General features: G+C 40.8%; 1 protein-coding gene across 3 annotated transcripts in view; it reads left to right on the forward strand.

Annotated features, from left to right (window-relative positions):
• DCLK1 (doublecortin like kinase 1) overlaps window positions 1–15117 on the forward strand; it is a 535308-nt gene that overhangs the window by 491396 nt on the left and 28795 nt on the right. Inside the window, exon 17 of one of the 3 annotated variants that reach the window (XM_073613311.1) lies at window positions 1751–1824. The exons of the other annotated variants lie outside the window; for them this stretch is intronic. Within the exon in view, the coding sequence (XP_073469412.1) occupies window positions 1751–1824 (74 nt within the window). The remainder of the gene's footprint in view (window positions 1–1750; window positions 1825–15117) is intronic. 3 annotated transcript variants of the gene reach the window in all.

The raw sequence follows: 15117 nt of genomic DNA on the forward strand, positions 1-15117 counted from the left end.
AAGAACTAACTCCTGTGGATAAATCTAATGTACATAAATTATCATTTAAAGAAAAAAAAACATAACATTATTCCAAAGGGTATATTTCTGATGTAAAGATTACCGGGTCGCTTAACCCCGGAATACCTGTAATACCTGATATTAAACCATTTTAAAATGTACATAAACTGGTCCCATATGACAACGTAATCATTTCAAAATAATTGTCTTAGTAATTGTCTTAGTTATTGAAGATATAGATGTTGTAAAAACATAAAGGTAACATGTCAAAGTAGGGTCCATCCATTGCTGACTTGTTTTTAGGGGTGCAAAGCCCAGGGCTGTCATTCATATCCTTGTTTGCTACTCTTTATTACTCGTCATTTAATAATTATTGAATACTTATTGTTTAATAATTATGCACTATATAAAAATAGTTATATGGATCAATAATATTAATAATAACAATAACAATTATTGTTATTATTATAAAATTATACAGTAATTATATAATAAAATATATATTATAGAAATAATGCTATATATAATTATCTATTGAATTTATTATTTATTTATTTATTTATTTATTTATTATTCATTATTCTCTTTATTACTGATTTGTAACATGCATGCATCTGTTGTGTTGGGACACCTGATAGATATGCACAGGCTTCTCTAAGGCAAGTGACTCACCAGTAGTGATGAGCTTTGGTTTGTCTCTAGGTTGGGTCCAAACCCAAGCTTCTCACTATATACAAAGGATGACGACTTTGAAAAATGTTCCCTAAGAAATAAGTCAGCAATGGCAGGTGCTCTATTTTTATTTTGACTGGTTTCTTTTTTGCCTTGTAGTGACAATGTCATTAATGTCATTGGATAACACTGTAGCTAGCTAACGCTTTTAGATCTTGGGTTTATTAGGAAAAGTACAGATCTGTATATAATTGTTACATTTTGGACTGTCCACTTTAAGAGAATAATTAATGGCCAAATAATTGTATTGTCCAATGTGATGGTCTACAGCAGTGTTTCTCAACTCCAGTCCTCAAGGCGCCCCAACAGGTCATGTTTTCAGGATTTCCCTCAGATAAAAGGGCTGTGGTAATTACTAAGGCAGTGAAACTGATCAAATCACCAGTGCAAAATAATGGAGAGCCTGAAAACATGACCTGTTGGGGCGCCTTGAGGACTGGAGTTGAGAAACACTGGTCTACAGCACTGTAATTCAAATATTACAAACAAAACCAGCTGAGATGTCAGTGTAGGCCATGGATTTAATGGTAAATAGACAATACCTGTCATTAATTTTTAACTATTGCTTCCTTACAACAATCTAAAACAAGCACATACCTGTGCGGTTGGTGAGCACGCTCTTATAAACGTATACTAGGGGACAGACTGTACTTCAGCCAAGGATGTTTATCATGTCTGTGATGTGTCGTTTACACAGGGACTCATGTAAACAACTGCAGGAAAAAAGTGTCGGTGTCATATAGCAACTATCTGTAAGTTGGAAAATTTAAAAATCACACTGGATGGTTGCTATGGGCAGTACATCTGCATTTTCCTTCCTCCGGTTTTCCTTTATTAGGCCTTGTGTGGTTTTGTCTTCAGTGCAGGTCGGTGGTTTCTTTGCTCTTGTGGCCCTCCTTCCTCACTGAAGAGATCAGGCTGACATCTGTAGTACATGGTATAATTACAGGGTCATTTGGAATAGAGTATTACTAGCTAAATGACGATCCACTGAGTTGCCCCATTTCTCTCTGCTCAGCTGGACCACGGTTTTACCATCAAGAGATCAGGGTCTTTGGACTACTACCAACAGCCAGGAATGTATTGGATAAGGTATGAGATGGTTGAGCGCCAAAAGTCAGTGTTTCCATGGCAAACGTGCTGGCAGTCTCCATTAACCAGTCCCTTCAGTGGATAAACATGCTTTTTTTATTTTTTTTTCTTACCCAGTCCATATGCTGCTTTATGAGTTTAATCTCAGTCTTTGTTGAGATTTCGCAAACCGCCTGCTCCATCCCCTCCCGTCCATTATCCACGCTGACATTGCCAGCTTTTCTTCATTAAACATGCTGAATATTTCCTGTGGTTTAAAAGACAGTATATATAGAAATCCTGTGCTGTAACTTAAAATAGAGAAAAACTAGGTAGCCCTACCTTTAAAGGGCTGTTTACAATTCATCCCATCTACTGAAAATATGCAAAATCTAGTCTGCGTCTTTGTAAAGAAAAAAGAAAGAAAAAAGACAATATACTGTAGTTTTAAACCATGAAATACACAACCCTTTCCTAATACCTTATTACTAACAATGCATAACATGACAATGCATTGAGCATCAGCCACTCCAATGACTATGTGTTATAGTATGAAGTTTATTGTCTGATTGTTTGTATTGTTTGGATATAGTGTTTATCATGTTTTTAGTTCCTACACTGCAAATCATGTATTTGTTTCGAAACTTTCTTTGATTTTAATCCAGTTTATATAACATTTTTTTTCTCTAATATTTTTATAACATGTTGTGTTTTGCAATTTGTATATGCAATGGTAAATAGCTGATAGTACAAAATATACATATTATTGTACCAGGATTGCTGGATCTGATGTAATATTCATATGCTTATCCTTTCAGACTGATATGTTTCCATTATGTTTTTCTATATTATCCATGTCTTATACCCCCTAAAATTTGAAATTATAATTGGGGCAGACCTGAAGATCGAAAAGGAAACTTGGCTAAAAAGAAATATGTAAGCTGCCATCAGTGAGTTACTTTTTTAGGTGCAAGTTCCAGGGTTTCCATTCTCACCCTTGTAGTACCACCTAATAAATCAATGAACTAAAACAAGTATCCGCGTTGGGAGTTCTGCTGCATACATGTCTAGTAGGGTGAGGATGATGGTCTTGAAGCTTGAACATATATATATATATATATATATATGCAAGTCAGCAATGACAGCTCTCATATTTCTGTTGTGACATGTCCCCTTTAACAGTAGCAGAAATAACCCCAATACATCACAGGTGAGGTCATTTCCTTTTTCTTGTCAAGCAGAAGGATATTTATCTATGACTGGTTAATATTTGATATCAGTTATGTGATGATATGCAACTAGCTTACTCGGTTCGGGTACATAACCCCCAGTTTTGGGTTACATCATTGCAACAATGGCTCATAAAAGGTGCTGGACTGATACATATTGTCTTGCAACCTTCTGAGCAACCAGAAAGATGGAAATAATAGGATAAATAGGTCTCCATAACATAAATTACAGTATAGTCACAGAGACAACCATTACTGTGGAGGACCTCCACTTATCCTTGAGGGATATCACACTTTCCAGTATGCAACATTACCAAAACTGGTGATAGTTCATAATCTTTTTTTTTATTATTATTTTTAATGAGCAAATGCAATTGACAATAAGAATGGCCACAATTTTTGGCCGATAAAACAAGATAATATTAAAAATGTACATTTTGTTAGTGCAGCTTGGTGTTGGTACAGGGGTGAATGGTAAGAAGCTCTTGAATATATGGCGGCCGGTCCAGTAGTTAAGAGGTAGGGGAAGATGGGGGAAGCCTCAGTCAATAGATTACAAAACATATTACGGGTTAAAAAACAATAGCTCATAGTCTTTATTTATTTTCTCTTGAACCCCATATTACAATGAGAAATCACATATTTTTTATGAGGTCAGATATTTACAGCATAAAAAAACAGAAACTGTCTGGTTTCTGCCTCTCGTGCTAAGACCAAATGCCAATAAATGTTTCAGTCAAGTGTTGCTAGGATTGTGAAAACCTGCAGTATCTTTGGGCACCTCGAAGAGAAGGCGAAAAGACCACGGTACATATGGACACTTCACCAGGTGACACCCAAGCCCATTCACTGTATATACTGCACATATATGTTGCTCTCTTTCTACCTACAAAATATGCCATAATTACTGTAGCATAAGAAACAGTCTTAGAGACACACACAAACCTTAAGACAAAGGATCATTAAGTATAATTTTCTGAGTACAAAATATAGACATAGAGCTAATATATTTCTGTGCCTACCTTAGAGAACTGCTTAAAATAGTTGAGTACTACTTAGCAACCAGCAGCTGTTAACTCAATGATTGAATGAAAGCTTTAAAGAAAAAGTGGATGACCACACACTAGTGCATAGAAAGTCCAAAAGCTTTATTGAAGTAATCCAAAGATCCAAAACATTATAGCAACTCGGGAGTGCTATGTTATGAGTAAGCACTCTCAGCGTGAAATACGTCAACTGTCTCCCCTGTCTTGAGATGCTATGATGTTTTGGGTTATATCAATAAATCTTTTTGACTTTCTATGCGCTAGTGTGCGGTCACTTACTTTTTCTTTGAAGCTTCTACAGTTGCAAATCGGACCGTCACCTTGTTCATGGACATGGGGCTAGATTGCAGGTTGACTGAACCTGGAGAGGTGCATTGTGCTCAATGAATGTGTGGTCTGAAATATATAAAAACAGCACAGCTTACGGAGGGCAGCAGTCTGGAGTATGTATCTTATAGCACAACTTTCAGTATGCAGTAGTCAAGACCATGTCTGGGGTATGCACTGTGCAGAGTGGTCAGTGTTATGCCTCATTGCACTGGTGGTTAATGAAGAAGTGTCCCCTTACATTTGTGGTCGGTGTAATGTCTTCTTATACTGGTTGTCAGTGGAGAAGTGCTTGTCTACATTGGAGGTCAGTAGAAAAGCCCCCCCTTCAATGGTGATCAGTGTAGTGCCTTTTTACATTGGTGGACATTGAAGTACAGTGGAGTTCAGTCATAAATTTCCCCTTATTTTACTAATTATTTCATCCCCTACAGATTTTGTAAGTTTGCCCACTTACAAAGAAAAGAAAGGTCTATAATTTGTATCATAGGTGTATTTTAAAGGATAGAGACAGAATATCAACCAAAAATCCAGAAAAAAACAAGATACAAATGTTATAAATTGAGTTGCAGTTTATGATAATTAATGTTATTTACTTTATCTGTCAGTGGTCACAATGTTATAGCTGATTGGTGTACAGTATATGCTCCCATATTTTGGTTAATACATAACGTGTCAATTTATTTTATGCAGACTGTTCCTCCTGGCCGATGGTCATTATCACAGCAGCGGGTCAGACAGTACAGCTTCTCTCCTCCAATGTAAATAGCCAATGATCTATTTAGCTAAGCACCCACTGACCACAAATGTAAAGGGACACATCTTCACTGAGCATCAATGTAAAGGGGAAGTTTACCACTGACCTCAGTTCTAAGGAAGCATGTCTCCATAGACCTCCATTGTAAGGGGGCACTTCACCATGGACCACCAGTGTAAGAGGGCACTTCGTCACTGACCACCAAGGTAAGGGGTGCCTTCTCAAAATGGCCGCCAATACAAGGGGATAATTTCAGACATACAGTGGGGAAAATAATTGTTTGATCCCCTGCAGATTTTGTAAGTTTGCCCACTTACAAAGAAATGAAGGGTTTATAATTTTTATCATAGGTGTATTTTAAATGATAGAGACAGAATATCAACCAAAAATCCAGGAAAAAAAACACAAAGTCAGTGCGGCAAAGTCAATCTGTACCTTTAGCCGAGAAACAGCCCCAAAGCATATTGTTTCCAACTCCGTGCTTGACTGTAGGGATGTGTTCTTAAGGTCATAGTCAGCTTTTTTTTCCTCCAAACACGGCGAGTCCCCCTCCCCAAGAAGGAACATGTACAGTCATGCCAATAAACATCTAAATGATTTAGAGAAGGATTGAGAGAAAGTGCTGTGGTCAGATGAGACCAAAATTGAGCTCTTTGGCATTACCTCGACTCGCTGTGTTTGGAGGAGGAAAAGTGTTGACTATGACCCTAAGAACACTATCCCTACACTCAAGCACGGAGGTGGAAACATGATGCTTTGGGACTGTTTCTCTGCTAAAGGTACAGGCTGACCTTGTCAATGGTGGCAAACTGTGAAACTGTGATAGGTAGTGAGAAAGTGAAATCACCATTTTACTCCCTTAGAAACCCTGAAGGCGGTGATTGGATTTCCGGGTCCTGTACACGGCTAGGCTCCCAAAAATACTCACACATGTGGTACTCCCATACTCAAGAGAAGCAGCAGAATGTATTTTGGGGTGTAATTCCACATATAACCATGCCATGTTTGAACAATATATCATTTAGTGACAACTTTGTGTAAAAAAAATATATATTTTCCCAAAACTTGTGGCAAAATATAAAATATTCCATGGACACAACATGCCTCTCAGCCTCTCAGCAAAAAATAGTGATAGGTAGTGAGGAAGTGAAATCACCATTTTACGTCCTTAGAAAGCCTGAAGGTGGTGATTGGTTTTCGGGGTCCTGTACATGGCTGGGCTCCCAAAAAGTCTCAACAAGTCTAAACAAGTGGTATTCCCGTACTCAGGAGAAGCAACAGAATGTATTTTGGGGTGTAATTCCACATATGCCCATGGCATGTTTGAGCAATATATCATTTAGTGACAACTTTGTGCAAAAAAAAAAGTTTGTAATTATCCTGAAACTTGTGGCAAAATATAAAATATTCCATGGACTCAACATGCCTCTCAGCAAATAGTTTGGGGTGTCTACTTTCCAAAAAGGGGTCATGGGGGGGGGGGGGGGAGGGTTTGAACTGTACTGGCATTTTATGCACAATATTAGAAGCTTATTTCATACCCACTCTTCTAACCACTTGAAGACAAAGCCCTTTCTGACACTTTTTGTTTACATAAAAGAATATATTTTTTTTTGCTAGAAAATTACTTTGAACCTCCAAACGCAATATATTTTTTTAAAGCAAAGGCCCTACAGATTAAAATGGTGGGTGTTGCAATTTTTTTTTTCAAACACTATTTGCGCAGCGATTTTTCAAACAAAATTCTTTTGGAAAAAAAAACACTTCACTTTTTTTTATTTTAATGCACTAAAACACACTATATTACCCAAATGTTTGATGAAATAAAAAAGATGATCTTATGCTGAGTACATGGATACTAAACACAACATGCTTTAAAATTGCACACAAACGTGCAGCGGCAACAAAGTACATACATTTTTAAAAGCTTTCAAAATCCTTTACAGGTTTCCCCTTTAGATTTACAGAGGAAGTCTACTGCTAAAATGACTGCTCTCGATCTGTCCTGCGCGCTGATACCTCACACCAGACCGACGCTTGTGTTCACCTTTGCACGTGAGCACGGGGGGACAGGGGTGCTTTTTTTTTTTTTTTTAAATAAATTATTTAATTTTGCTTTTTTATTTTATTTTTAAACTGTTCCTTTCTTTTTTCTATTTTTTTATCATTTTTATTGTTATCTCAGGGAATGTAAATATTCCCCTATGATAGCAATAGGTAGTGACAGGTACTTCTGTATGCTGCATGAAAAAAAAGAGATTGATCGGTGGGTATGCCCACCATTAGAATACCGCCCTTCATCCACCCACTTCTAATGATGGGCATACATGCACCGTTTTTGTTTTAACTGTGGTGGTGAAATCACCTCCTACAGCGATAGACTCACTGATTTACGTATCATGAGAGCAAATGCTGTTGCTGTCAAGATAAATAAATCAGTGCTGCAGCTGAATGGCGTACCTGCTAAGCAAATGATGGTTAACAATAAAACAAAGTAACATTACAGTATAACAGTAAGACATACCATACCTGTAAAGCAAATACAATAAAACATAGTAAAAATAAAACACTTTTAAATGCAAGCTGTGCCTAAAAAATATATGCCGAAGCATGGGGGCAATCCGCCCCTAATGTTAGGAGCAGATCGCTCCTCCACCCCTGCCCCTATGCTTCGGCATATATGCTCTTTTATTAACTGTGGTGGTGAAATCACCTCCTACAGTGCTGGAGTCACAGCTTTACGTATCGTGGGAGCAAACGCTGTTGCTGTCAGAATAAATAAACCCATGCTGCATCTGAATGGCATACCTGCTAAGCAAATGATGGTTAACAATAAAACAAAGTAACATTACAGTATAACAGTATACCTGCAAAGCAAATACAATAAAACATAGTAAAAATAAAACATTACAGTCCTAAAATACAGTAACAATAGAGAGAGAGCAATAGATATAGAACAATAGAGAGTGAACAATAGAGCAACAGAGCAGACAATAGAGAGCGAACATAAGAGAGAGAACAATAGAGAAAGAAGAAAAATAAAACCATAACTAATTTTGGGGGTTTTTTTTGGTTTTTTTTGTTTTTTTGTTTTTGTATGGTGCGTGCGTGAGTGTTAGCGCTACTGGCACTAATCTGACGCTGCCTGGGGCGACGCAGACCCTGACTGATGCTAAAACCTAACCTTTTTTTTTGTTTTTTTTGCACTTTTATATAAACTGTAAATGTTCCAGATTAGGGTATTTAAAAATGTGATGGCCATCTCATCTTTTGAGACCCTGTGTAAGTGTGCCTTAGGACTGTGCAATGCTGTACCCTACGCTAATACTCCACTAGTGTGTGTTAGCGTTCGAAACATTCACCAATGCAAAGACCAGGTTGGTCAGGACAGGAGGGACAATAAAAGCGTGTGTCACGCCTAAATTCGCACTTTCTACAGACACAACATCTTCTTTGGGCATTTCTTTGGGTAGAGGTACCAGGGAGGACATACGGAAAATGCCTCTCATGCAGCCGGCTCACTGCATTTGGATTGGGAAGTTGGGCCACAGCACCGTCTGGAAACAGAACGGCTGTGATTATCTTTTCCTGGAATTTAAGGAAGGATCCAGTTCGTCCAGAAGCTTTGTATAGCACATAAGCATTCAGCAGAGCCAATTGGAATAAATATACAGACACTTTTTTATACCAGCGTCTGGCCCTACGGGCAATTAGGTATGGCGCCAACAACTGGTCATTGAGGTCCAACCGTACTGTATTAAGGTTATATTCGTGGACACAGGGGGGTTTCTCCACAACACCAGTCGCCGTAGGAATTTGGACCATCGTCTGCGTGAAGGGAGGACAGAACGAAAACATTCTTCTTTTCCCTCCACTTCACAGCGAGCAAATTATTACACTTCAAGCAGGCTCTCTCCCCAGCCTAAGACAGGAATCTACAAGCCGCTGGAGTAAGCCCCGGCGATTAGATCGCACGGTGCAACATGCGCCAATTCCTTGATCAAACAAGTGACTAAAAAGTGGCATGCTCGTGTAATAATTGTCCACATACAAATTGTACCCCTTTCCGAATAAGGGTGACACCAAGTCCCACACAATCTTACCAGTGCTCCCTATGTAGTCTGGGCAGTTCTCCGACTCTACGTAACCATCTCTTCCCTCGTAAACCATCAAACTATATGTATAGCCTGTTTCCTTGTCACAGAGCTTATACATCTTGACCCCATATCTGGCATGCTTGTTGTTTTAATAACAAGCGGCCAGAAAACATAATCAGGGACTCCACAATGCAGACAACTTGATCAGGAGTAAACAAGGCTGCAAAATGCTGGTTGAAGTGATTTACGAGGGGCCAAATTTTGTAGAACCAATCGTAGTCAGCGTCACCCCGAGGGCGACAGAGTTCATTGTCATTGAAATGCATGAACCACAAAATCTGCTCGTATCGTGTCCTGGTCATGGAGGCAAAGAACATGGGCATATGATGAATTGGGTCAGTGGACCAATATGACCGCAACTTACTTTTTTTAGTTATACCCATGAGGAGGGATAGGCCCAGGAAGGTCTTAAATTCGGAGACCGTAATAGGTCTCCAATCTCTGGCAAGGTTCAACTGGGGATTAGCGGTGATGAATTGACCAGCATACAAATTGATTTGGTCCACAATAGATCTATAGAAATATTCCATGAAAAACAGCGAATAGAAATCAAGGGACGTAAAATCAACTGTTTCTACCTGAATTCCGAGTTGTCAAGTGAATGGGGGAAGTACGGGTGCTGCAGAAGTGGTGGGCTCCCAATTCAGATTGGCAAATGCAGCAGGAAGGGCACTATGGGGTCGACGGGCCTGTCTTTGAATTCTTGGTGGCTGTGGGACACTAGATGTGCTAGCCACCTCACCAGCTTGAACTGCACTTATGGGACTCGCCACGTCACCACGTGTTACTGCAGTGCTGGATGTACGACCAGGATGTACTAGGCTGCTGGTGCTTGCCAGTTCACTAGAAGGATGAGTTTAAATTTACTGGTTTAAATTTACTGGTACACTAGTGAGAATCACAGGAAAAAAAAGCACCTGACTGTCAGCGACTGCTTCAAACACTACCAAAAAAAAAATGTCAGCGTTCGCAGGGATCAGGCCTGTCTCTGCAAATGCTGCAGATATGTGTTTAGTGTTTTGTAAGTGACAGTGATCGATTAATACTGCACTTGGGTGGGCTGGACTGGGCTCGCCTGGGTGGAGGGGCTAAACGCAGCTGCTAGCAGGTATCTGGGCTGATCCTGCTAACGTTGCGTCATTGGGAACCCTAAACTATTGGAGACGGTGATCACTGGTGACAGGGGGTGATCAAGGGGTTAAACCTTTATTACGGGGGTTTAGGGGGGTCCCTAGACCTATCTGGGGCTACTACTAAGTACCCTAATGCTGATTAGTGTCACAAATGACACCAGTATAGTGATCAAAGAAAAATATGAAAACTGCACTGGGTGACACAGTGACAGGGAGTGAAGGGGTTAACTGGGGGGTGATCGGGGGTGAAATGTGTGCCTATATGTACTGTGTCAGTGTAGTGTTGGTGCAACTCACGTTTGGATGTCTTCTCTCCTCTCTCTGGAACAGAAAAGAGTTCCACGAGGGGAGATGACATCACTACCCCTGTTTTTGTTTACACTTACACAGGCAGGGGAGGATTTCATTCGTCAGGACCGATTAGCAGGTCCAGGCCAATGAAATCATTCTGATACGAATCTGATCCCCACGGCCGACGTAAGGTAACGTCGCTTCATCCACCCCTGCCATTCTGCCGCAGTAAAACTGCGGCGGCTGGTCGGGAAGCGGTTAATGCTGCTTCACATTATTAGAGACAAAGAGAAGTTACTGTTTTCAGTGAGACAGACACTGTCTGGTAGACATGCAGTTGAATAAGAAGATCAGTATTCCACAAAGCAGAAGGTTGGCAACATTATTCCAGTGTATTAACCACAAGGTTTACAAGGTTTTAGCAGTGACAGATGGATTACAATCATAATTGTGGTAATGTCGTAATAACTACCATAGCCTTTATAGTGATATTTATGCATCATGGTCTGGAGGTGGGCAATTAATATGTATAACTGCTAGACGCCATAAAGGCAGCAAACGATGATATACAAATATGTTTGCAATGGGCTCCAATAGACCTAATTTAATAAATTGAAGAATGGGATGGTCAGGCAATTTTTTTGGTATTAAAAATTTGGTGTGTACTCCACTAGGGATGATTCGAACCCCCCCCCGGTTCGGTTTGCGGCAGAACATGCAAACAGACCAAAAATTTGTGCGAACACGCGCACCTCGTTAAAGTCTATGGGGCTCGAATGTGAAAAATCAAATATGCTAATTTTAAAGGCTTATATGCAAGTTATTGTCATAAAAAGTGTTTGGGGACCCGGGTCCTGCACCAGGGGACATGAATCAATGCAAAAGAAAGTTTTAAAAGCGGACGTTTTTCTGGGAGCAGTGATTTTAATAATGTTTAAAGTGTAACAATAAAAGTGAAATATTCCTTTAAATATCGCGCCTGGGGGGTGTCTATAGTATGCCTGTAAAGTGGTGCTTTTTTCCCGTGTTTAGAACAGTCCCTTCACAAAATTACATTTCGAAAGGAATAAAAGTCATTTCCTGCTTGCGGCTATAATGCAATGTTGCCCCCAGCCCATTACCAGGCCCTTTGGGTCTGGTATGGATATTAAGGTGAACCCCGCACCCAAATTTAAAAAAAAAAAGGCATGGGGCCCCCAGGCCCTATATACTCTGAACAGCAGCAGTATACATTTGATCCCCGTGTTACAAACAAGATAGGGATTGTAGGTTTGTTCTTAAGTTGCATCTGTTTGTAATTTGGAACAGGTACATTTTGTAAGTATAGCTCCAGCCGGAAAATCTATTTTTAAGCTTTTTGGATAACATAGGGAAGGGTTATCATCACCCCTGTAATATTTGTTTTGCTGTCTGTGCCCCTGTTCAGAAGATTTCTCCTCACTTTCTGTCCCAATGAATCTCCACGAAACGAGGGCAAGCAGGCTCTGTGTATGCAGTCAACAGTGCTGGTCATGGACATGGTGCATCCTCTGCTGGTGGCCGTGGGGCACACTTTTAGTTTTTTTCTGCTGCTGGCCGTGTTATTGAGCCAGAACAGGCAGAAGAGTTGGTGGAGTGGATAACAAAGCTGTCCTCATCCTCCTCATCACCCAGGCTCAGAGTAGTTTTCCTTCCTATGCAACTGCCAAAGTGGCCTATTCCACCAGCTCCTTGTCCACAGTCACTCAACACATGGAGGAGAGGTAAGCTGACAAACAAAGATTACTGCATAACCATGACAGCTTCGTTCAGTCAGAGGAAAAGCAGCGGAGAAGGTGGCTGGCTGACCGATGCCTTTAGACAATTTTTCAGTCCTCAGCGCCAAGGTCTGATCGGTTCAAACAACCATCGCCAGCGTCTGCATTACATGGTGCGGGAATATCTAGGGGCAAGAGCAGACTTGGAGACCTTTCAAACAGAGCCTCCACTGGGTTACTGGGTCTTGAGGATGGACCACTGGCCAGAACTTGCTCAATATGCAATTGATCTACTGGCCTGTCCTGCATCCAGCGTTCTTTCTGAACGCACATTAAATACTGCTGGACGGTTTGTAACGGATCATAGAGTGCGCCTGTCCACAGACTCCCGTGATAGGCTCACATTCATAAAAATGAATCAGTCTTGGATCAGCAGCAGCTATTAAGCACCTGATGCTGATGTAACTGATTGATTTTTCTATGGATGTGGGATCCTTTGAAGACTGCCTATGCTGAGTGACTATCCTATTCCTCCTCAATCTTGATGATGCTAGCTTCCAACAATATTTTTGGTTTAGGGCACCACCACCACTGCCTAAGGCCTATTTTTTCTGTCCCTGTTTAACAGGGGCATGTAATTACAATTTCTGATCTAATATTTCACAGCAGGGCCCGTTCCTGCGCCCAACAAGAGTATCTGTGAGGGGTTACAGTGTTGTGGCACCAAAAAAGGCCCAATTTTTCTGCCCCTGTCCCAGCAGCAGAAAAAAAGGACAAGCGTGACCCACGGCCACCTGCAGAAGATGCACCATGTCTATGACCAGCACTATGGACTGTAGACACAGAGCCTGCTTGCCCTATTTTAGTGGCCTGTGAGTGTCTGCCTCTTCTTGGTGGCCTTCCGGACATGATGGGGATTTTGTTTTGTAACACCACACTACACTGTATTGTGTACAGTGTACACCACCAGAAAAGTAGTAGCAACTGCACTATGGGTGCAAGGTATTGTGTACACCACCAGAAGTCTAATAGCAACTATGGGTGCACGGTATGTATTGTGTACTGTGTACACCACCAGAAAAGTAGTAGCAACTGCACTTTCGGTGCACGGTATTGTGTACACCACCAGAAGTCTAATAGCAACTATGGGTGCACTGTATGTATTGTGTACTGTGTATACCACCAGAAAAGTAGTAGCAACTGCACTATGGGTGCACGGTACTGTGTACACCAACAGAAGTGTAATAACAACTATGGGTGTACTGCATTGTGTACACCACCAGAAAAGTAGTAGCAACTGCACTATGGGTGCATGGTATTGTGTACACCACCAGAAGTCTAATAGCAACTATGGTGCACTGTATGTATTGTGTACTGTGTACACCACCAGAAAAGTAGTAGCAACTGCACTAGGGGCGCACGGTACTGTGTACACCACCTGAAGTATATTAGAAACAGTACACCAGGAACAGCCTGCAGTGAGATATAGCTAAACTGTATGCAGTGGATATATATATATATATATATATATATATATATATATATATATATATATATATATCTATACAGTATCTCACAAAAGTGAGTACACCCCTCAATTTTTTGTAAATATTTTATTATATCTTTTCATGTGACAACACTGAAGAAATTACACTTTGCTACAATGTAAAGTAGTGAGCGTACAGCTTGTATAGCAGTGTAAATTTCCTGTCCCCTCAAAATTACTCAACACACAGCCATTAATGATAAACCGCTGGTAACAAAAGTGAGTACACCCCTACGTGAAAATGTCCAATTTGGGTTGAATTAGCCATTTTCCCTCTCCGGTGTCATGATAGTCTTACAAGGTCTCAGGTGTGAATGGGGAGCAGGTGTGTTACATTTGGTGTTATCGCTGTCACTCTCTCATACTGGTCACTGGAAGTTCAACATGACACCTCATAGCAAAGAAGACTCTGAGGATCTGAAAAAAGAATTGTTACTCTACATAAAGATGGCCTAGGCTGTAAGAAGATTGGCAACACCATGAAACTGAGCTGCAGCACGGTGGCCAAGACCATACAGCGGTTTAACAGGACAGGTTCCACTCAGAACAGGCCTCACCATGGTCGACCAATGAAGTTGAGTGGACATGCTCAGCGCCATATCCAGAGGTTGTCTTTGGGAAATAGACGTATGTGTGCTGCCAGCATTGCTGCAGAGGTTGAAGGGGTGGGGGGGTCAGCCTATCAGTGCTCAGACCATACTCCGCACACAGCATCAAATTGGTCTGCATGGTTGTCGTCCCAGAAGGAAGCCTCTTCTAAAGACAATGCACAAGAAAGCCCGTGAACATTTTGCTGAAGACAAGCAGACTAAGGAAATGGATTACTAGAACCATGTCCAGCGGTCTGATGAGACCAAGAAAAACATACAACACAAGAAAAACATTTGGTTCAGATAGCGTCAAGCCTGTGTGACAGCAACCAGGTGAGGAGACAAGTGTGTCTTGCCTACAGTCAAGCATGGTGGTGGGAGTGTCATAGTCTGGGGAGCTACAGTTCATTGAGGGAACCATGAATGCCAACATGTTCTGTGACATACTGAAGCAGAGCATGATCCCCTCCCTTGGGAGACTGGGCCACAGGGCAGTATTCCA

Source organism: Aquarana catesbeiana, linkage group LG02 (assembly GCF_042186555.1).
Source record: "Aquarana catesbeiana isolate 2022-GZ linkage group LG02, ASM4218655v1, whole genome shotgun sequence".
NCBI lineage: Eukaryota > Metazoa > Chordata > Amphibia > Anura > Ranidae > Aquarana > Aquarana catesbeiana.